This window comes from Gracilinanus agilis, chromosome 4 (assembly GCF_016433145.1).
Source record: "Gracilinanus agilis isolate LMUSP501 chromosome 4, AgileGrace, whole genome shotgun sequence".
NCBI lineage: Eukaryota > Metazoa > Chordata > Mammalia > Didelphimorphia > Didelphidae > Gracilinanus > Gracilinanus agilis.
In genome coordinates this window covers 415069963-415094527 of record NC_058133.1, presented here as the reverse complement: position 1 = coordinate 415094527, position 24565 = coordinate 415069963, and the positions used below count along the sequence as shown (strand labels likewise).

Below are 24565 nucleotides of genomic sequence, written 5' to 3'. Positions count from 1 at the left end.
CACTGGAATTCATCTCTCTCTCCCTTCCCCATCCTTCTTATACCATTTCCTGGTAGCTGTTAGCTACTGAATCCCAGAACATTCTTCTTTCCTTTCTAAATTAGTTTAGCACCTGGCTCTCAGTCTTTCTTCTCCAACATTCATATTTATCCACCCCCACCAAATAGCCTAACTTTCCAGTTCCTTTACTTACTTTCCAATGACCAACTTTTTTACCCCAAATACTAAGTTTATAGCAAGAAGAATATATACGCTCATCATCTTTAAGAGTTTCGCTTCCATGTTCCTGAATCCTAAAATTCCTTATAGAATCATATTCTTTTATCTTATAATTTTTCCTCTATCTTATGGCCCCTAATCCTGTTCTTCATCCTCATGAACTCCATTTCTTCTGCCCCTCAGTTCTTTCCCATGCAACCAAGCCTAACTGTCTAGACTCTAGTCCCTTTCTTCAACTTTTTTTTTTAAACCTTCACCTTCCATCTTAGGATCAATACTATGTATTGGTTCCAAGGCAGAAGAGCAGTAAGGGCTAGGCAATAGGGCTTCAGTGATTTGCTCAGGGTGACACAGCTGAAAAGTGTCTGAGGTCACACTTGAACCCAGGACCTCCCATCTCTAGGCCTGGCTCTCAATCCACTGAGCTACCCAGCTGCCCCACCTTTCTTCAACTTCTTGATGAACCATTTCAACTGTACACTGCCCTCTTCTCTCCAGTCCTTTACCCCCTTATCCTATTGCTGATCATACAAAGCAGAGTTCTGACCTGGGATTGGTTCCACCATTGGCTGCCTTCACTCATCTTCGTATGTTGCTGAATGAAGCTGGAGACAATCACAAAACCATCTGATTGAGTCCACAACAAATTTAAGTTGCATAAACTCAACAGGGCCTTCATTGCATCAAGCCAATCTTGACTTTGCCATTCTCTAGGTATGTGACCTAGGGCAAGTCACTAAACCCCTCCTATCCTTAGTTCCCTCAGCTGTAAAATAAGTGAAGAGAGTTTATTATAAATAAATAAAATTTGTTTCAAAAGTAAGATTGCTATGATAGTAGAAAAAAGGATGGTTTTAGAGTAAGAAGACCACAGTTCAAGTCCTTACTGTGATGCCTACTGATCTCTTGACCCTGCCTTCAACTTTGTAAGCTTTTGGGTCTTCCACTGCAAAATGGAGATAACACTTGCACAATATGCATTCTTCATATATTGTACCAAAGTACCTTGTAAAGATAAAAAAAAACCTAACATAAATATGAATTATTTGGGGAGTTCCTTAAGAAAAATGACTGCCCTTTCCCTTTCTTTATATCCCCAATGTTAACATTCTGATTCTGATCAGAAATAACAAGATGAAGATGTGTCACATCCCTGTCAAGGTAGAACTAGCTTAAGAAAACTTTTAAATGATATCTGATCAGCTACTATAAGAAAAAGAAAAAGAAAATTCTATTGTCTTGTTGGGAGTTGTATACATGTACATTTGTATTTAACTTCATACACTATCTAGAACTAAGTAATTAGGATTAGAGAATGCATATCCCACTCAAGTCAGTACTGTGTCTCTCCTTGGGGTGGTGGGGGTCCTGCCTGCCTCATCTCCCAGCCCCAATCCATCCTCCATTCAGCCATTAAAGTGATTTTCCTAAAGCACTAATCAGACATGGTCTCCATCTTATTCAATAAACTCCAGTGGCTCAATAAACTTTAGTGAGTCCTTATTGCCTCCGGGATTAAAAATAAAATTTTCTGTTTGGTATTCAAAGCTCTTCATAATGCAGCCCCCTTCTAGCCTTACACCATACTACCTACCATGTACTCTTTCATGCAGAAACACTAGCCTCCTGGGTATTCTTCAAAAGAAATGCCCCAACTCTTTGCTTCAGATATTTTCTCTGACTGTCCCCCCTCCATAGATGAAATTGTCTCCTTCCTCAACTCCTTCTGTTGACTTCCCTGCCTTCTTTTAAGTTCCAGCTAAAATCCTATGTTTTATAGGAAGCTTTTCTCAACTCTTAATTCTAGTGCCTTTCCTGTTATTTACTTTCTGTTTATCCTATAGAAAACTTATTTGTATATCATTATTTGCTTGTTGTCTCCGCCATTGGATTGTAAAATCTTTGAGGGCCTGCCTGGTCTATTTTTTTCCCTTTTTTTGTTTTGGTTATTTGTATCCCCAGTGCTTGGTACATAGTAGCCACTGATTTAATGTTAACTGATTGATTAGTAATTAATTATTATTGATTCTATTATCCCTTGCTCTCAGTACATTAGCAGCCTCTTCTTCAGATCATGGAAAAAGGCAAATTATAGACAGCTTAATTTTTTAATTTTTCCCCCAAAATAGACCTCTGTTTCTGCTGAGGGCACTATCATCCTTCTAGTCACCCAGGTTCACAACTTCAGTGGTATCCTTGGCTCCTCATTCTACCTTACTATCTTTCCAAGTTTATTATATGTTCCTCCCTTTTCTGAACTCTAAAATGCAATCATATTGGGTTTTTTTGCTATACTTCACATGATAGTCCATTTCCTACTTACAAACTTTTGCAATGACTGACCCCCATGCCTGAAGTGCATCTCACCTCTGTCCCAGTAATATTTTGTTTCCTTCAAAACTCTGCTCAGGCACTATTTTCTCAGAGAAGTCTTTCCTGATATTCCTGCCTGTTAGCAGAAATAAAATAAATTTGCCTTTTATTTGTTAAACCTTTCATATATATATATATATATTTACATCTGTGTTATACACATCCTAGGCAAACTTATTTACATATATGTTATGTCATCTAGACGTACATATGTGATATGTGTCATTGCAAACAAATTTATATAACTGTTTCCCCCAATGGAATGTAAGATCTTTGTAGGCAGAGAAGGACTGTTTCATTTTTGTATTTTATCCCTAACACATTGGATAGTACTGGGAAGGTAATAAATGTATACGTTGACTAATATACTGGAATATCTGATGAGTTACTTTTTCTAATTCTTATTTAACCTTTAAAATTCAGTTTTTGAAGTAAAGGAGTAAAAACATTTCAACATTCATAGATTTTGCTCAACAAAGATTTATTAAGCACATACTATTTGTAAGGCATTGTCATGGTTGCCAAGGATACAAAGATAAGAAAGAGGCAGGTAGGAAACTTGGCAGTGATTATCCTGGACTTGTTAGGAATACCTAAATTCAAATTCTGTCTCAGACACATTTACTGATTGTGTGACCATAGGCAAGTCACTAATCCATTCAGACTGCCTACCTTATAGGGTTTTTGTGAGAATCAAATGAGGTAATGCATGTAAAGAACTTTGTAAATCTTAAAGAATGAAATAACTGCTAGCTATCATTATCCTGTTCACAAAAGGGAAGAGAAGATATGAACTATTGTATAGTTCTACTGAATTGAATAATATAGGAGCTAATAATATACACAAGATAGTGAAATATGTGCAAAGGAGATAGCCAGGCAAAGGGCAAAAGCCCACTTCACGTGGTAGGGCACAGGGCTTCTCGTAGTGTGATTTCATGGAGAATGATGTTCCATCCTGAGTTGGAACTTGAAGAAAGGGAGGGATGTCAACAGACAAGAGAACTGATGAGGGGTAAGTGATGTCAGTGGAGGCACTGTTTTAAAAAGTTGATTACTCAAGATCTAGGGCATGGGTTTAATCTTAAATATTTATCTGAATAGCATACCTGTACTAATTTTATTTCATCCTCCCCTCCTTCCCAACAAAAACATCATTGAACATGTCAGTTTCTATCCCTCACAGGTCAGTCTTGATTCCCGAGTGAGAGAGGTGATCAATAGAAATCTCTTGGACCCTAATCCTCACATGTATGAAGATGCCCAACTTCAGATATATACTTTAATGCACAGAGACTCTTTTCCAAGGTTTTTGAACTCTCAGATTTATAAGTCTCTTGTTGAAAGTACTGCTGGATCTACTTCTGAATCTTAGTTTTCTTTTTTTTGAGGGGGGTGGGCAGAATCATTTTGGAAGGCTGGGGGGGGTGACATTCAAGTAGTTACATAACATCAGAAGCTGAGTTCCTGGAGAACTGCAGTTTAGCACTACTCAGGCTACTGTGAAAAAAATACAACACATTCTGGTCTTTGTCTCCATTTTTACCAAGGTCATTCATAGTTAAGTTTTTTGGGGGAAAAAACCAATAATGGAGTTGCCAAATGACATATATTTTACACAACATTCACTTTAACTGCAAGCAAGATGTATTTGTAGTCCTATGAACAGTCTCCTTGTGTATCCTCACACTGCATGTGCAAGGTAAAGCTGCTTCATTTGCCACTTAGTTGTTGTAATATTTAATCCAATAACATAATTTATCTATGTATTTAAGAACATTTTTGTGCAATATGGTCTTACATAGAAATAATTTTGGCAAATCAGCTGGGGTTTGCATTTTTTTAGGATAAACTACTACAGAAAAAGCCAATTTTTAAAGTGTAACAATGGAATTCAATATGCTATACTGCATTCAATACACTGATTTTGAAGCCAATATTTCTGTAAAAAAAAAAAGAGCTATTTATCGCTGTTTATTTAAAAAAAAAAAAAAAAACAAGAAAAAACCCATCATGGGGACTTCCTCTGGTTGTTCACTGCCAAAACTGTGGCATTTTCGTTACAGAAGCGTTTGCAATGTCAAAAAAAAAAAAAAAAGCACAAACCATTTGAAGGGATCATGTTTCAATGACAAAATCTATGTGCTGATTTTGTTTTTAATTGTTATAAGGGAACAGAACCTGTGTACATTTCAGATGTCAGATACTGTAATTGATTTATTAAAGACTGGCTATCCAGTTCTAATACTGTTGTGTAATGTTATGTACTTCAGCAAGGGAAAAAAAGATTGATCTTTAGTTTTTGAATATGAAAGATTTAATAAAAGATTGCCTACATGTAGCATTTTAAAACATTTTGATGAATAGCATCTGTCCTGTGGCATATTTTTCTTCAAGACAAATCCCATGAAAAGCTATGTTTTTAATCAATGGTTTTGAAGAAGACAAATAGCTACTTCAGACCTAGTGAATTTTAAAATAGTTCCTCAAGAACAAGAAGTTTCCAAAAATAAGTAATATTAAATACCAAATATTAAATTCTCAATCAGAAATTCAAAAGGCAGTGCAGCACTCAAAGCTTTCTGCTGCTCAGATATTTGTACAGGCATGGCTGGATCTTTACAAAAACAGAAGGAAAGAAAGAAAAATCTTGCCTGATGTGGGTATGCACTTTTGACATTCAAGAAAACAATATCCTGTAACGTACAAAACACCATCAGCTTCATATTTATATCAAAGTGTTATGTTATAAATGTTAATATCCCCTGGAGGCTATTTTTTTTAATTGTAAGCTTGGTGAAAATAACTATGTGACTTGGAATGAAAGTTGGAAAATAGTTATAACCACTTGAGAACACTGGCCTTATACTAGGGATGATATTAAAATTTTAGGTTTTCTTTTTCATTTTCTTTTACTACCTCTCATTTATTTTTAATTTATTAAAAATATTTCAAAAGAGCAGGTTTGGAGTTTTATTTTACAACTTATTTTACTTGAAGCCTGACATTATAAGTTTTGTGTCCGTGAACCTAAAACATTTTAAAACTGTTTTTAAGTGAATTTGATTTTGTAATTAATATAGAATTCAGGAGCTATTTAAAGGGCTATTCTCTACTCCCTATGCAAATATTTTAACTGTTGTAGTGTTTGACAAAATGGGATAAAAAAAATCCAGAATAAAAAACAAAATATTCTGTTTACACTGGCGTTGCTGACTATCCTATCATATTCAGCACTTTTAGATATATTGTTATTTATGAAAATGTAGTTAAAATGCAAGACATAAAATATTTATAACAAACATTTCTTTTAATAAATGCCTGTTTTGTCTGAAAATGTTACTGTGTTATGACATACTTTATTCATGTTGGTTGGTTATTTACCATATGAATAAAAGTTTTTAGTACTATATTAATAGAATGATAGCTATGAATATGTTTACAATAATAGATAATTCATATTTTTTCCTGAAGAATGAAGAAAATACTAGAAAGAATCACCACTTCTACTGTGAAGTTCTGTTGTTCCTGAAATGATTTAAACTTTTTTTCTGAATTAGAATTACATTGGTTATACTATTACTGTGTATACATACACATATATGGTGTATTTTCATATTTGTTATAGTGTTGAGGCACAATAACATTGGTGCATAGAACTTAAAAAATGTAAAATACTATTACAAATAGTGCATGTATAAATCTTTTAAAATGTAGACTTTATATTCTTGATGTTACTATTTGATGGTGACCTGATAGTCAGAAACTATCTTTATAAGATACTTTGGACCATTAGATGAATTGTCTGTTTGACAATACTTTTATCATTTTACCAAATCTAAACATAAGGGCCCTTACAAAAACAATCTTGATCTCAAATATTGGAGTTCATAAAGTATATATTTTGAAACAGGTGCATCCTTTTGGAAATTGTTCAGGTAGTTGTCTTGTGGAAGATACTGGAATAAGTTTACACATCAATTTTTTTTACAACTGTGTGAACAGTTCCATAATAAACTCCTATTTTCAGGGGTTTAATAATCAGCCACAGAACCCTGAAGTTTCTTCCTAGGAGTGGTATCTGTATATTTGTGCTCTATCAAATTTAAAGAAAAAACCATCTGCTTTATATTATGTTCTCTATATAAATAAAACAGGAAATAAAATCAAGAAACAAAAGAGAAAAGCCCAACAACTTACGTGGTGTCTATACTACCGTTTCAATAGCACAACATCTGTTTTAGTATCCTAAATTCTCCTACTGTATACATTGTCTTTTTTAGGAAAAAAATGAAGCCTCTTGGAAGGTGCAAAAAATATATTTTAGGCCACCAAGGTGGTTTTTTGCATGCTGCTATTGTATACTAACTACAGTGATCTGCAAGTGGTTACTGCACTTAGCGTGCCCAAAGTGAGCTGTGTCTACATTGGAAATTGAAGGAGAGATCATCCTCTGGATTGTTCAGACAAAATGTCCTGATATTGAGAAAAGGGACTTTGATTGTCAGAATTTTCCAGGATGCCTATCTGCTTACACAGATGACAGTTACAGGAGTATTACTCATCTCTCCATTTTATTTATCCCAAGTAGACAGATTTACTCCATGGCTTTTTTATATTTTGAGAGTTTCTAGATAACAGCCTTTTTTTTTTTAATAGAGTAGTTGTTTTGTCAGAATTATACAAGTTGAGTGAATCCGGTGCAAATACCAGCCATGGTACAAGCAGATTTAAGTACTGTGGGCACATTTGTATTTACTTGTAATAAGAGCTAAGAACAATTTTGAACTCAACACAAGAATGGACAAGAGCCAAGGCCACATTGTGGTCTTTTTTTTTTGGCTGCCTTTTAAAAATTGTAAATAATGAAGATAATCAATTTTGAAAATTGTTTAGAGTGCATGGTGGGGAGGGGGACTGTTTATTAGTATCCTTTAATACTGCCTAAGTATTTACTTGTAGAATGAAATGCATTGATATGTATTTGCCTGATAATTCAGTATTTCAGAAGGACAAGAGGAGCAAGTAAATAATGTGCATTTATTGAGAACAAAAATTGAACTTATATTCACCCTGGGATTGAATTTTAACTGATACCTTGTTCTGGGGCTTGATTGATAACATTTTAATTTTTCTAAAATGTTAACTTTCTATAAAGACAAGTAGCATTATGACTGTAACAATTTGCTAAATATTAGGGGTCATAGATTTAGAGTTAATTGGACTTTAGGGATCACCGTCATCTATTCCAATCCTATCAATTTACAGATGAACAAATCAGTTAAATGACTTGTCCAAAATTACACAAGTAGTAAATAGCAAAGATGAGATTTGAACCCACCAGGTTCTCTGACTCCAAATCCAGTGTTTTATTCTATTGCACTGCAAAATATAAAGTGGTTTAGGCCACTGTGAAGACTGGAAAATAGTAAAGAATTTTCATTTTTGTTTTTTTCCAGAGACTCCTTTTGAAAATGTCTCCTAACATTTTCAAGAAACATCAATCAGAATCCCTTCAAGGAACAATTGAGTTGTTTTCCACAGTGTGTTGAATACCAGATACAATTTGGGAGCAAGGGAGAATTTTTTCAAAAATGTTAACTGGCTCATATTAATTGCCTTCCAAGAATTAGTCAAGAATATAATTTATGTTTCCCTTGGTTGGTGGTAGTTTTTGGTTTTGTTTTTTTAAGAACACTGGCAATCTTAACCTATAAAAAATTATTTTTTTCTCCAAATAATTCTATTGGGCCACAATGTCACTCCCAACCATATATATGAAAAACAAATGTTCTAGTGAGGAAGTCTATTAAAAATTTTTTTGACCTTTCTGTCTTAGTTGCTACAACACTGAATATTAGTTAAATAGAATATAATATTGTACTATAACAAAAATCATAACCTTTTTTAGAACTTTGGCTGTAACAATATTACTGGAGGGATAAAGGAGGAACAAAATAGTGTATAGGAAAGGTATCTTCTTGTTCATTCTAAGAGAATGGATTTACTCAGGCCAGGTTTCAAAAAAAAGAAAGATCTAGAGAAGGGTGGGTGCAAAAAAAAATCTTGCCAAATATCTTTAAAGAGATTATTAGCAAAAGAAGAGGACATTCAAACTAGCCACAAAAAGTAAACAGATTTCTAGAAACAGTTGTTAGGTGTAGCACCTGTTAGTCTTTCCTCACTACGTCCACACATTATCCTTTGTGTTCCAAAAATCTGCATACTTAAACTGTGACCTTAAAGTTACTTCTAACAGGGCATTCCTACTTTAAAACAAATAAACCACATTCATTCTACAAATATTTATTGCTTACCTAATGAATTTAAGGTACTATGTTGGTTGACAGGAGATACAAAAAATAAATGAGACAACTCATTCTTGCACTTAGGGACTCTCATAAGGGATATTAAACTTTTACAAATCAATATATAAAGCAAAATAGAATGGGAAAGTGCAAAAAGAAAGCTACAAAGATGCACTGGGCTTTCTTATTGCAAAAGAAGATACAGTTTACCTATCTTCTCAAATGAAGTATGCATTTAAAAAATGCTGGAATTTAAAATTGTGTGGCCAAAAAAAAAAAAAAGGTGCTTCTTTCAAGATATATCAATATGTCTTTCCCTTGATCACTTTTGTTTAAATATGTATTTTCAATCTACTATAAGGCACAAAACTCATAATTCCTGGAAACATTTTTTTTATTTCATGGCTCAGCCTATTAAATACTTAAAAGGGAGTGTAAAGGTGATAAAAATACTTGCAATGAGGCTAGAAAATGGAACAAAGTAAACCTGCACAATTTTTTTTTTAAAAGGCAAAACAAGAAACTAGTGTAAAATCATTTTCCCCAAAGACCAGTGCCTGGTGTATATAGAAAGTACTTAAATACTTGTTGATTGATATAAAAACCATAATCTAAGTTATAGAAAAGAGTAAGCATCAAGTATTTTAACTCAGAGAACTGAATTAAAACTGAAAGTACTTTTAAGTTGGAACTTTAAGGAATTTTGACAGTTGTATATAGTAAGAGAAACTTAACAAAAAGGCAATATCGGAGGAATAATCACTTAGTATTAACTTTAGTATTAACTTGCAGTAAATGTTGGAAAATACCTAAATTCTTTATCTCAATAGTCACAAACTCATGTTTAAAGAATGAATACAATGTGCTAAACCAAATATACTGAAATTCAGAGTGAGATCTTGAAAAGTAAAGTACATAATTGATGCCTAAAATAAAAATTTCACCATGAATGTTCAGATAATTGAAGTGAAAGTGTTTTTGTCATTGTTACTGCTTTAATTGTCAGAATAATTATCTTCATTTTACAATTTACTTAGGTAATAATGACCTGGACCTAACCCTTATCTTTTGAGATTCCCTTAGATTCTTCTCTATCGAATTATAGTTGGTTATACCCTTTTTATTGAATAATGTTCTTTTTTGTCCTTCACTGAACACTGAAATCCATGTATGTTTTAATTTTCAATTGTTGTGGCTTTTACCCACTTGTCACAATTTTAAAGTCAACTTATGTACAATTTTAGGCTCTCTGATCAATTTTAACAAATGTTAATAAGAACTCCAAAGCATTTGGTCTTGTAAAATTATTAATATTTAACATTTGTGCAGTTTTTTAAATTACCATGCTCATCATTATCTGTCTTTAAGTTGATAGATTTCACTGGCAGATCAGTGGACCATTAAGAAGTTTTGAATGCATGAATACAAATTAATAGGCAGCATTCTAGGCTCTTTTGCAAAGCCAGATGAACTGCAGGGACTCTATACTGACCAGATTTTTTAAAAATGTAATAGAATTTGAGCATGACATTAATGTGAAAAATTCTAAATCTTGTTCAAAAATTAAATATTTTTCTTTGAGTTTTCAAAGTAGAAAAAAAACCCTAATAATGTTTTCCTTTCTGACTATACTGTTGAAACAGATGATATTGTAAAATGCATATGCATTATATTGATTTTATTAAAAGGTTTTGAAATTATAAATAATTGATAATGTATCCTTAGAGAATTTACCATTTTCCCATTGGTGTTCAAATTTAGTACTAAAAAGTAGTCTTAATGAATTGTTACTTAATTACTATATGCATCTGAGGGGAAAAAAGATTGATTCTGACTGGATTCTTTTCAATGGCTGTATCATAAGGTTATTGCTTACTACAATTTTGCACCTTTTATAATATAATAAAGTATATTCTTTAAATGACTTATGTTTTGAGATTTCAGCTGAGAGTTTTATCCTGTGGAGTTAAAACATCATTAATAAAGATGCTATGTTCAATTAACCCTAAGATTAGAGGATGGACATCTGAGCTTACTATAAGGAAAGGATGATTGTCCAATTTTACTGAGGCTCCACAAAAGAGGAAGTGGGTTTCAAATACAATCTTAAAATGTAAAGACTTCATGAGATAGAAAAAACTGTCTATCCATGCAAAATAAAGACTAAAGAAATTAGGTGAATAAATCAAGCATCAAAAATTTATTTGCATTTATCAACTGGACATCAGGCCAGAATTATTTGACCTGGAATTTCCACTTGCTTTTTGTAAACTGACATGGGAGAAGGGGAGGGTGAATCAAGAATAAAGGTTGCAATATCTCTCGGGAATTATTTTATTTTATTTTTAATTTTTAAATTTTGAATATTTTCTCATAGTTACATGTTTCATGTTCTTTTCCTCTGCCCCAAACCACCCCCACCCCACCCCGTAGCCCACGCACAATTTCAGGAATTATTTTAAATGGGCTAAACATTCATCCTGTAGAATGGTTTTGGTTCTGAGTTAAGGATCCTTTGAACCTTATATTTTTACCGTGATTTTTATTAGTTATTATTTAAAAGTATTGTTTTGAAGTATCAATGTGTAACATTCGGAACACACCAGTTAGTTCTTATGAATGGGGCTCAAATGACTGAGGGATCAGTGAGGTAGTAGTGGTTGGGGATAAGTCTGCAAGGATGACTAGCCCTACTACCCTTAGAATATTTTGTGTCTTATTTCCTGTGAGGGGAGCTTACTTGAAAAGTTACTAAGATCTTCCAAGAGCGTATGTATTGTGTGTGTGTATGAATGCATGTTTAGGGACAGAAAAACAGAGAAAGGACGGCTAAGAAAGCAAAATATACTTAAAACGGAGGACACGTGTGGCTGTAAATTTGTTGCCACATCTGTTCAGTTAACAGCATCAACTTAAAAAAAAAAAAAAGTTGGGGGTAGGAAATTTGTGATACGTGAAAGATGCAATCTGAGAGTAAGGGAGTAGAGATGAGGATGAAGTTGAGAGTGAGGGGAAAGCCTAAGGAACTGATATTGGGTTGGAAAAAGAATTTTGAAGGAACTAGACGTCACGAAAGCACTTTCATAGCTGCTTTATAAGAAATACAGAATAAGAATGCCTTCCCTATCGGTTTTCCTCATAGATTACATCATCACACATGGTAACAAGTCAATGAATGAATGTATGGAGAGAAGAAATCTAGTGTGCAAATGCCACCGCTTCCAATCGCATTTCGTAGTTAGAGAAGGAAGAAAGGTGGAGATTATAAATGGAGGACTCTCAGTCAGGGATTACAGTAGAGATAAATTACTAGGAATATACTAATCCCGCAAATCTAAGGAGAATAAAGTAGAGGCCGCCCTGCACGAAAACAAGATGCAGAGACCGGTTCAAACATAAAGCTTGAGGACGCAGTTTTTACTTTCCTACCGCTCCCTTTGTTTCAACGCCCTCTTCTGGCAAAGTAGGGCTAATCTTTTCCTGGAGCCAGCCCAGAAGATCTTTAAATGAAGCCTCCCGCAGTCCAGAAGTTGGTGCACAGCCTGGACAAAAGAGCACGTGCTTTGGAGGCGGTGCCTAGGTTTCCCAAGCTCAGCTGGGACGGGGGGGCCAGACCACAGGTCACGCTTCCACGTGTAGCTTAGCCACGCCCTCTGTCAAAATCAGCTGCAACTTTTAACCACGCCCCCTCCTGCTAGCGACAGCCAATCTTATCGCCCTAAACTTGACAGCGTACTTTCCGGCTCTAGGCTTGGAGGAATGAAAAGAGCCCTTTAAACCACGTGTAGCTACTCAACTCGAGTCAAACCTCCGGGAGCACGTTTAGCTGGCCCCCAAGCTCCACCCCTTCTCGCGAGAGTTGGCAGATGCCCCCGGAATTTCAGAATTAAAGATTGTTTCCGGTCTATCAGTGCAATTATGCGGTCGCTCCAGCTCCTTCGCTCCGCTCGTTCCCTGAGGGCCGGAGCAGCCCTAGTTAGGACCCCTCGTCGTCCTGCGAGCTCTGGCAGCCCCCAGCTGGAAGAGTTGTTCTCCAGCGGCGGAGCCATGAGGAGTTTTCTCGAACGCCTGACAGGGCCCGGAGTCCAGGCCCATTCCGGAGCCAAGAAGCCAGAGTTGGCGATGGCGGCCAAGAAACTGAGAGAAAAGGAGCAGGAACTGCAGGAGACAGAGCGGCTGCTGGAGGGTAAGGGTGCGGGAAGAGGGAAGCGTGCAGCGGCCGGAATCTGTTCGGTGCCCCGGAAGGGTTTCTAGAGAATTCGTCTCTGTCCCCTCCCTCGGCCCGTGACGAAACTGCTGGTTCTGGTGACTTTAAAAGTTGGGGATGACTCCAGTTGCTGGTATGGGTCATAGGTTAACCCCTCTCCTGTGTCCTAGATCTACATCCCACTTTCATTTTCACCTGTTGTATCTTAAGATCACGGTTCGCAAAACCGTTCTTTTTATTTTTTCTTAATACGTGTATTAGTGCTTTTGTCGTTACACCAGTCATTTCGGTATTGAATCCTCCTTGGGGTAAGTAAGAAATAATTAAGCAAAAATATTTGGCAGGATGATAGTGTCTGACACCTTATATAGCATTTATTTTTAGCGTTACAGCCATCCACCCACACTCACTCTATAGAAGAGGACACTGAACCTCATTAAGGTTGTCACTATTCATTATAGTCTCACAACTAAGTTAGTAATGAAGCTAGAATTAGAGCTGAAGTTTTCCTGCGTAGTCCATTGGTCTTTCCACCAAACTATACTGACCCTACTCCATATTCCAGCCATTCTCTGAACATTTTTCCATTCTAGGACATTATTGTTTGTGGCATTTTTTTCCCCTTAGAATTTCACTACCACTTCTGCCTATCAAAATACAACTAACCTATAATCTTTTAACTGAAATGTTTCCGTCTAGTGAAGCTTTTTTTAGCGACTGGAAACAGACACATTTTCTGTTGTCCGTGAACTCCTTTAGCACTCATACCCTTTTTATAGCATGTAATTATAATACATGATAGCATGTTATATATCTTGAGGGCAGTGTTTAGCAATGCATATCTAATTTTTGCTTGCTCCTTGATTGCTTCTTTTCACTTTGCAAAATGAGGGTCACCTAACTTTTTTGTACTCCCAGCTGACCCCCTAGAGAACTACTCCCAGTGAAAACAAACTTGTTAAGAGATGAACAATAAATGAATTAATCAGTGCAGTCACTAGTAATATGAACATTTTTGAATTTTCTTCATGAAGAAGCACTTTTAAAAATAAGACTTGATACTTTTTTTACATTATTTTTCTTGGGGTTTTTTGTGTTTACTTTTATAGAATGACTAATATGGAAATATGTTTTGCATGACTTCACATGTATATTTAATATTCCTTATGGAATGATTGAGTGGAGGGAAGGTAGAGAATTTGGAACTCAAAATTATTAAAAATAATTGTTAAAAAATGTATGCGTAATTGGGAAATATTAACAAAATAGAGGCAGCTAGGTAGCTCAGTTGTCAGAGCAGCCAGACCTAGAGATAGTCTCGGTTCATATCTGGTGTTCATATACTTCTTGGCTGTGTGAGCTTTGCAAGTCACTTAACCCCAGTTGCCTACTCCTTACTACTTTTCTGCCTTGCAACCCATACTTAATATCCATTCTAAAACAGAAGTTTAGAGAGTGTGTGTGTTGTGTGTGTACATATAGACACATGCATACATACATACTTAATAAAATAAATTTTTAAATTTTTTTAAAATATGACTTGATAACTCTACTATAAGTTGTCAAATAAAACATATCTTAGATTATCTGAAAGTTTCCATTTCTAACTATTCAGTTGCCCAAAGAATTCGGATGAAGCAAATGTTTGCTATGAAGAGTGTTTTTAGATAATGAAAACAGCTAGGTATAATTTTTGAGAAGATTACCTCTAAAGGCTACGGAGAATTAATCAATAAATAGTCTCTAAAATAAAGGTTTCCCTCAATTTAAATATCTTTACAAGTATATTGGAAAATTAACAGGTATTTGCTGGAAAAGGAAAATTAATAAAAGTGTATATTATTTTTTCTACACAAAATTTCAACTGTTTTCTTAAAATGTGTTACTTAAAATTGTGTAAATTTAAACATTTGCTTTCCTAGATGAGAATGAAGACCTAAGGAAACTTGCAGAAAATGAAATAATTTCTTGTCAGAAAGAATTAACTAAATTGAAGCAAAAGGTATTGTACTTTTGAAAAGTAAGTGGTGTATTAGAAAAAGCATTTGGGGGCTTTTTTAACTTCCTGCCCTAGAAAGAAATTTTCATAATCACATAAGTTAATACTGAAGTGATACTGGCTTGTAGCTCTTTCCTGAAGTTTCAATATTTAGAGGAATCCAGTTACATCAGTGAGAGGAAATAGCGGACATTACATCTTATCCATATCTTTTCCTGTGGGACTCTTACTCATCTCTTTCTGTAAATGGCACAGAAGGGGTCCCCTCTGTGTTTGGGGATTTCCTTTAGATCTTTTGATTGCATAGATACTAATGGAGTATCTGTACAGGCTATAAGTCAAACCAACAATGTTTAAGTGCCTACTATATTCTAGGTATGGCTAAGCAGTACGGATACAAAGAAAGGCAAAAATCAAACAATACCTACTCTGAAAGAGCTCAAATCCTAATAGAGACAAACAGCTATGTACAAACAAGATATATACAAGAAAACAAGTTACATATCAGAAAAATCTTAGAGGGAAGATACTAATATTAAGGAAGACAAAAGGAAAGGTTTTTTGCAGATGGGACTTGAAGGAAACATTTTCACTGCATAGCCAGTCTACCTTCTTTTCACATTTATAACTAAGTAATATGCTGGTTCTTTTATAGAATTGTTCTTTGTTCACGTATACATTACGACCTATTCTTATCTACTATGTGCCTCTCTTGCCCTTTGGTTGACTCACAGATGTAATTCTTTAGATCTTGTGGCATTCTATGACTCTCAACCATATATTATTACCAAAAGAATACTGGTGTTATAAATTTTGGAGTTTTTCAGTTTGTTTCAGGGAGAAATTTTGGTATTAATAAAGTCATTGGACAGTTTCCCAATTCAACCCCCTTTCTCCTATTCAGTTTTGGACTTAGTTCACTAATTGCAGTGAATAAAGATATATGTAGTAATGCAATAGCTCTGGGTTGTCTATTTAATTGTGTACTATAGTTTGGACAATAGGCATTTTTAAAAATAACATTTTTTTGGTACTAAAAAGAAGAGTCAAAACAGTCATCAAAAGTAGCACGTTAAAAAAATCTAAAAATATATGCACTGTTCTATATCTGTGAAACTCCTACTCCTGCAGAGGAGCTCAGAACCCTGATCCTAAAAGCTGACTGGGAATAGCTGACTACTATCCCTGAAATGTAGAACTATGTCAAATCAAGTGTTCTTTCTATTGCTTCTTAGTAGTTATGTAAAAATTTTAATCTTTATGTCATGTTGTATTGTTTGTCATATATATATCTGGAATAGCATCGTTAGGTTTAACATTTACATCGTCCCTATCTGCCAAAGGGCCTATCTTAAATATGAAGGTTGGAATTTTTGTTTTTACAGATAATCCTACTCTTGATTCCCTCAGAAGAAACAGATGAAAATGATTTAATACTGGAATTAACTGCTGGAGTTGGGGGTCAAGAAGCTATGTTGTTTACTGCAGAGATGTTTGATATGTATAAGCGATATGCTGCATATAAAAAATGGCATTTTGAAATACTAGAATATTTTCCCAGCGAAATAGGTCAGTATTACCATATCATCCACTTAGAATTTAAGATGATTTTATTATCCAGATAAAAAGCATTGGACTTGGAGATATATGTGGGTCCCAGTCTTGTCTCTGAAACTAGCTGTGAGAGTGACATGTCTCCTTTCCTCTGAGCCTTGTGTTAGTTAAAATCACCTGGGGTTCTATTTGGAAGGATTGAACCTCAATATAGTGTTTGACAAACTTCTGTGGACCAGTGGGGGTCCTTAAAAACTACATTTCCCGTGGTCCAAAGGGTTTCATGGGTTTCCTGTTTTGGATGATGTATTAAAGGTGAGGACTGTTTTAAGTAGGGGGTAGTGACTTGGAACTTCCTCTTTAGTTACCTGAGCTCGAGGAGAGAGGAAGGTAAATGGTTGAGGTGAGATTGGAATAGGTTTTTCTTACAGGCGCATGGTCAGTTTATCTCTATCTGCATGGCTTTTATTAAAATACTATTCTCCCTTTTGATCTCGGCCCTCATCATTTTTAATAATAACAGTCTGTTTGTTTACCTTTAAAATGAAAGTAAATCTTATACTTTACAGATTCTTTGTGAAGAGAGCACTTTGTTTAAAGTGCTATGAAAGTGTACATTTTTGTTTTTAAGAAAAAATTTTGGAGAGGAGGAACAAAAATGCACATATAGGCTATTTTTTTAAATGAATTATAAAAAAAGGGAGGTGGAGGGACAGGAAGCATATGTTATTTAAATTTTTACATTTCCTTGCACCTAACAGGGGGCATTGTACAGAATAACTTAGGTTTATTTAGGAATGTTGAAGTATTACTGATTAGCTGAGGAAATAGAATAAACTAATAGTGTCTACAAAATTTGAATTTTTACATTCTTTTTGTTATGGTGCGAATTATATTTAAAGATAGTGGAAGTTAGATTAGTCTTTGTAGATAGCAGTAATGAATAATAATTGTGCTTCTTCTATTCTATAAGGTGGCCTAAGACATGCATCTGCCAGCATTGGGGGACCAGAAGCTTATAGGCACATGAAGTTTGAAGGAGGTGTGCATCGAGTACAACGAGTGCCAAAGACTGAAAAGCAAGGCCGTATGCACACCAGCACAATGACTGTAGCAATATTGCCCCAGCCTACTGAAGTAAGCAGGAATATTTCCAGTTATTCTTAGAATCATTCTATAGTTCTTTTCTCATTAGACATAATTGGTTTTGAGAGATCCTGTCTTCACTTTGAGTTGTAAGGAAAGATAATTATTTATAATTGTTTTGTACACCTCTTATCCTTAGGTAACTGTTGTAAATTATTAAAAAATATATTTTAGCTCTCTTGCTGTAAATACTATACCTGAGATCCTTAGCTTTTACTGGTAAGATCACTTTATAATATCTTGGAATTTTGAAAACTATATTACATGAGATGGAGTCCAAAGTAACCTAACCTTTCAACAAGTAAAATTTTCATATTTTATCTAAAACTCTTTAAAATAAAAACCTAATCCAGAAGGTACAGAACAAATATAAGCTGTTTTTGTTATTATTCACATGAATAATCCAATCCTTTTCCAAAAGGGAATATAGTGGAGATTCCTAAACAATGATCATAGGATCATAGACTTAAAAGCTGAAAAAAACCTCAAGAGACCACTTAAGTCAATGGTTTCAAATCTGAATAGAAATCAGTCATGAAAATGTACAGAGGATCCCTGTAGGCTGCATGTTAACTTAGAAAATTATATATTAACATGTTTTGTTTTGTTAATATTTTCCAATTACATTTTAGTCTGGTTCAGACTGCACTGAACCTCTGGTGTAGTCTAACCTTCTCAATTTACAGTTTGGAAAACTGATCCCAGACTTCAGGAATTCAACCAATTCAATGCTTATTCAACTTGTATATTATATATATTAGGCCAAAGACTTTGCACTCTGCCTCACTTAAATCTAAATTTTGTACAAGTCAAGACATTACCCAGCAGTGTCCTTTTGGCCATCTTCAAATATAAAGGACAACCATGTGTGCTGAATTTTGAGATATTCCATAAAAATGGTTTTAGCCAATAAGTTTTTCCTCCTATAACCTTTTTATTATAGGCTTTGTAAAATGGAAGTTTGCTAATTTCCAAGGAACCCCTATTTTGAGGATTAAAAAATATTTGAACAAAGTTTTGACCAGCATCCTTTTGAATAATATGGTTTGCAAAGCACTTTGTTACCTTTTTGATATAAATAAATCTCTGTCTCTTGACACCTACTAGAGAATGTCAGATGCATTATAGGTTGATATTATTCTTAGCTTTATACAAATAATCATACACAAATGTATATGTGTATGAAATTATTTTTAATCCTATTTCTTTCTCTCACAAAGATTAATCTGGTCATCAATCCAAAAGAGTTACGAATTGAAACTAAGCGAGCTAGTGGAGCTGGGGGTCAGCATGTGAACACTACTGACAGTGCTGTCCGAATAGTTCATCTTCCAACAGGTACTTGATTTTCTAACAGAAATTGACAGGAACTACATAAGCTCAATTGAATGTCATAATGTCGACATTTTTCTTCCTAATAATAAAATAGATCTTTAGTTGTTGAATAAAGAAATTACTGAAGAACCTTTGAATAAAGAATCAGTTAATATGTAGGCAGAGCTACTATATATTCATTGGCCTTGAAACTTGTTCTGAAGACTGAAACACCTCAGGCTAATACTGTAGGTATCCAAGTTTAAGAGACCTCTCTATTAGAGAATATTAGTTGAATAGCTGAGTAGTTCTAGTTCTTCAGGTAATATCCTCAAAAGTTATATATACATATTTTTTTATTATGTGAAAAACACTCTTCATAGAGTAATTGCTTCATCTTCACAAAATTCTCTAAGAATCTGGACAGGTAGGATGAAATTAATATTTTTGATAATATTATAAATTTTATACTGGTTTTTACATGACTTAAAGCAGGATAATTTGTGCATCCAAACATGCTTAAAATTGATTGGTATTGAAATCAAAGTGTTATAAAGGAATAGGAAATAGAGGTGAGCTACGTAGGAATGGAATATTAGGTAAAGTTTTTCCAGTTGCCCTGATGGAAAGTGGTTCAACATTGTTGAAATTCTATCCATGTTTCAAAAGATTGATTCCTGATTTTAAGTAATTATATTTACTGGTAGTTTTCTCCTGATATATTTTTCTATACTCTCCTCTACCTCCTCATCCCAAATTTGAATAAATGCATTTTTCTTTTTTAAGTTTCCCACCTAGTAGGCTGCAGTTGTTAAAAGCAATAGACAGGTAATGAATCTGAAGAGATATTCTTATTTTTTCTGACATCAGCTTTTAGTTTTTATATGCCTAGGTGAATACTTGAAACTGTTTTCCACCTTCTGCAAACAAAATTTTTTTAAATCTTTTGGTATAAGCTGAACTCAGTGACATAGTACCCTTGCATGCCCTGATAATTCAGTTACCTTTAGAATTCTTAGTCTAATAGTTTTAGTACAGTACTTCTCTGGAAACAAGTTTTTCTGCAATGTTTAATACCAGTACTGAAAAGTTAATCTGTTTTCATTTTTCCTTTCATGTCTTCAAAGTTTATTCCTGAAATAAACTTCTGAATTAAAGTCCCAAGGAATGCACCTATTAAGTAACTTAGATTGTCTATTTTAGCTGGGGTAAAGAACATCTTTGATGGTCACATATTTGACTGAAAGGTGCAAAGTATACAAGATCGCATTGTACTAAATGTTCAACTCTAAAAATATACTTGATTCAGTACAACAAAATGCAGTCTTAGAGGCTTTCTTGTAGTAGTATTATCTATGCATAGAGATCATACAAAATGTTTTAATAAACAGAGATAATTGATGTCCCAATGATTACTAATATCAAATTAGACCGAGAAATGGTAAGACAAATACTCACCAAAGGTGCTGGTCACCTTCCTGGAGTAGGCACAACCCAGAATGCAAGTTGAAGAGAAATTCTTTATAAAGAATGACAAGGGTGAATTCCTTCAAATGCTTATTTGCAATTTTTGTGCTGATTGCAATCTTATGTTGATTGTGCCAAACCCTAGAACACTATAGAGCCTTTGAAATGTTATTAAAAATCTTTGAAGAGTTCAGCCTAACTATTCATGCAAGAAAAGGCAGTTACTAGCCCAAATTGTAATATGCAGTTGACTGGATAACATCTTGAATATATCTGACATTAAACATTTCTAGGAAAAATAGTGCAAGTGGACAATGAGTTGGGCCTGAAATTGAGAAAGAAAAAAGTGGGTACATTTGGGAAATGTAAGAGTAATTTGCTTGTCTTTGAACATGACACTCTCATCAACTGATTCTTGGCATTTTCTCTGGCTGTCTCCCATGTCTGGAATTCTGTCCCTCCTCATCTCTACCTCCTAACATATTAGGCTTCCTTCAAGTCCCACTTTCTCAAAAAGTCTTTTCTCAACCTTTACTCTTGGTGCCTTTCCCAGGGATCATTTCCAGTTTACTATCTATATACTCTGTACATAACTGCATGTTGTCTCCCCATTTAAGACTATGGGCTCCTTGAAAGGAATAACTGCTTTTCCCTTTCTTTGTATTCATGGCTTAGCACTTTGCCTGATAAATACTAAATGCTTATTTATTAATAAGGCTTGTTGACTGACCTTCCTGTGGATAATTTTTGGGGAGGAAATGAATTTGAATGGATGGCAATCTGTACCTCTGGAGGGAAGTTATGTGATAAGATCACATGGAATAGACCTAGTACATTAATTTTTTGAGAATCGTTGTTAATATTAAACAAGGCAGATGAGTTTTCAAAGAGGAACATCTAGAAGAGGTTGAAAAATTAATGGTAGATGGCCGTAAGTGGGGGAAATTAAATATCCTATGTTAAATGATTTATGCGTATTGTTGGATAAAATTTCTAAAATGAGAACTTACTCTGTAATTAGATTAAAGGTATTTTGTGAGCCTTTGAAAAGTCATGATTTTAGTTTCATTTTTTTATTAGAGCACTCTTTTTTTCCCTTATGAAATAGAAAAAAAGGAAGAGAAAGAAAAAGGAGAGCATAAAACATGAAGAAGGATTTCTGTTAAAACTCTCATTCTCATGACACTATTCAGGTGTTGCTACTGAATGCCAACAAGAGAGGTCTCAAATAAAAAATAAAGAAATGGCCATGAAAAAGTTACGAGCAAAACTGTATAACATGCAGCTGGAAGAAGAGACAAATAAAAGATACAGTGCTAGAAAGATTCAGGTAAATTTTCTTTATTAATACAATAGAAATAAAGGGATCTCTTATTGCTGTGGTTATTATTCATTAGTGTTCAACTCTTGGTGACCTGATATGGGGCTTTTTTGGTAGAAATACTAAAGTGGTTTGCCCTTTCCTTCTCCAGCCCATTTGAGGCAAATAAGGTTAAGAGGCTTGCCCAGTCACACAGCTAGTAGGTGTCTGAGGCCAAATTTGAACTCAGGAAGATGAGTCTTTCTGTCTCTAGGTCTAGCACTCTATCCACTATTCCACCTAGTTGCTCTAAAGGGATCTAGAAGAAAATATAAAGAAATAAAAATTTAAATGAAAATGCTTTGTTAACTCCATTTCAAAGGACTGAACTTTATGTTTATTTTAAGGCTTCAGTGTTCAGATAGTTAAAGGACTAGACTACCTCTCCTTGGGTTATTTCTTTACATCTTTAAATTCACTTGAGAATATATATATTTATTTGTTTGTTTGTTTGTTGTGTGTATTCAGGTCATTGCTAGGTTTTAAGGGAGGTAGAAGATTTAGATAAAAGACAGTCCTGGTCTTCATTATAGTCAGGTAGGATGTCGGACCAGCAAACACTAGTACTACATAATAAATAAATACACAAAAGATCTTTCTTAATAGATATGTCTCATAAACTTTGTTTCTCTCTCAAATTAATTTTTTTAATAATATAACACAAGTATCACTATCATAAGGCCCCATGCTTCAGTGCCTCATCATAATGTTTTCTTAAACCAAAGCAGATCATAAGTTCTTTGTTCTTACCAAGTTAGAAAGTCTTCAGGTATAGATAGGTCCAGTGGAAAAAACTGGCATTGTTTACTAGATGATTATTTTTGGTTACAGTTCTGGAGTATTATCTATATTGCAATAAATCACACTGATAAATGCACAGATATTTTGAAGTACTCTGGTTTGGGGTTTTTGTTGTTTCTTTATCCTGACTTATGGTTTAATTAGGATAGAGAGCTGAGGAAATTCCATCTACCAATGCAGATCAGCATGTACCTGCAATTTATAATCTTAGAGACGTGTTTAAGGCACTAAGAGATTGAGGGACTTATCTATAGAGTCCCATATCTACATGTATCAGAAGCTTCTCATCTACCACACCATGCTATTTAAATACTATTATAGGTATTAAATTATTAGATACTATTTTTTAATCTGATTGATGTTGGAGTCTGAGGAATAAGATATGATTAAGTTAAATTGCATTTTATTTATCTCTTATAAACTGTAAACTAATTAACTTTTGTTTTATAGATTGGAACCAAAGGAAGATCCGAAAAAATAAGAACATACCATTTTCCACAAAATAGGGTTACAGATCACAGAATAAGCAAATCATTGTACGACATCCAGAGTTTCATGCTAGGAGAATATCTACTAGATGAACTTGTACAGTCACTAAAGGAATATGCTGATTATGAATCTATAACAGAAGTTATTTCAGAAAAACATTAAATTCATCAAAGCATCTTGTTCTATTACTTAGCAAAATTGGTTTCTTTCAGGTCACCTTTAATGTATATAAGACTAATCCTTTTTAAAATGCCCACTTGAATATTATATTCATGTGTAAATATCTATTAGAACAATAACAGAAGCCAGAATAATCTGTATTTCAGGGCTCTTAAATTGTTCCTCTTGTTAATTATGTTGTCAAAAGGCAGACAATTTTCCAGATATCGTACATTCTACTTCTCGAAAACATTTAATATGAATTTGGTTGTAAATTTATTGTTACAATGGATTATCTTTTTTCAAATGAAACCAACAAATATTAAGTGCCTACTACATTAAAATATTAAGACAACTGATTTAATATCTTCTTTTTTGTGGCTTTTTTCTTCATCATAATCAAGTCAACATGTCTTTCTGTAATAAACTTTTATTTATAGCATTGTCATTTAAAATCCATGATAAATATAAAAAATAAACTAATGAACTTCAGCTTATTAAAACAAGAAAAACTATTTGCTAATACAAATTGGCCTAAAATGTTTTTAAAGGTACATTTTTAGATACTATTTCTGCCCAGAGATGGATAGAAGGGGTCTGGATCTTTGGATCAATTTTTTTCATCTTATACCTTAATGCACCTCTATCACACTGGAACTTTGTACCCTCCCCACTTCAAATCATAACTGGGTCAAGTCTATGTAGTTCAGCACTTAATATGTGCAGCACTATGCTAAATACAAAGAATAACAATTTCTTTTTAAAAAGGTAAAAATAGCGCCTACCCTGAAACTGAGGAGACAACATGCAAATAACTATGTATATACAAAATACATATAGTTTAAGTGGAATGTAATGTCAGTCCCCAGACTGACTGCCCAGTCTCCCATTTGATCTAATCATATTAATGAGGCAGCATCAAAACTGGACCTGTATCACTCTTCCACTCTCAAATGCATTATCTGAATCTCTGCTGCTTGTGCTGAATCAACTAGAATAAGCATTAGTGACTATAAGGTAGGGGACTTTTACAACAGGAAAAAAGTACTGTGGCCATGCATCTTACAAATCATAATCTAATGTTACATGTCCTATAAAAACTAAATGTACTTAAGCAAAGTCATAATCTCATATATCTCTTTAAGGAGGATCCCTGTTAACTAGGATCT

At 34.2% G+C, this 24565-nt stretch overlaps 2 protein-coding genes across 4 annotated transcripts in view; both read left to right on the top strand.

Annotated features, from left to right (window-relative positions):
* Positions 1-3967, top strand: part of RGS17 (regulator of G protein signaling 17) — a 53726-nt gene extending 49759 nt beyond the window's left edge. The window contains exon 4 of the mRNA XM_044674895.1: positions 3779-3967. Coding sequence (XP_044530830.1) covers positions 3779-3967 — 189 coding nt within the window. The remainder of the gene's footprint in view (positions 1-3778) is intronic.
* Positions 3968-12806: 8839 nt separating this feature from the next.
* Positions 12807-23748, top strand: MTRF1L (mitochondrial translation release factor 1 like). Of its 3 annotated transcripts, none has more exons than XM_044674870.1 (7): positions 12807-13086; positions 15030-15109; positions 16492-16567; positions 17634-17797; positions 19027-19144; positions 21781-21917; positions 23199-23748. In XM_044674870.1, the coding sequence occupies exons 1-7, from the start codon at positions 12819-12821 to the stop codon at positions 23397-23399; spliced, it is 1044 nt and encodes a 347-aa protein (XP_044530805.1). In that variant the 5' UTR covers positions 12807-12818; the 3' UTR covers positions 23400-23748. The 3 variants fall into 3 exon arrangements, with proteins under 3 accessions (XP_044530805.1, XP_044530804.1, XP_044530806.1); XM_044674869.1 differs by having other exon boundaries at positions 16492-16675; XM_044674871.1 differs by lacking the exon at positions 23199-23748 and having other exon boundaries at positions 16492-16675; positions 21696-21873.
* The last annotated feature ends 817 nt before the right edge of the window (positions 23749-24565 follow it).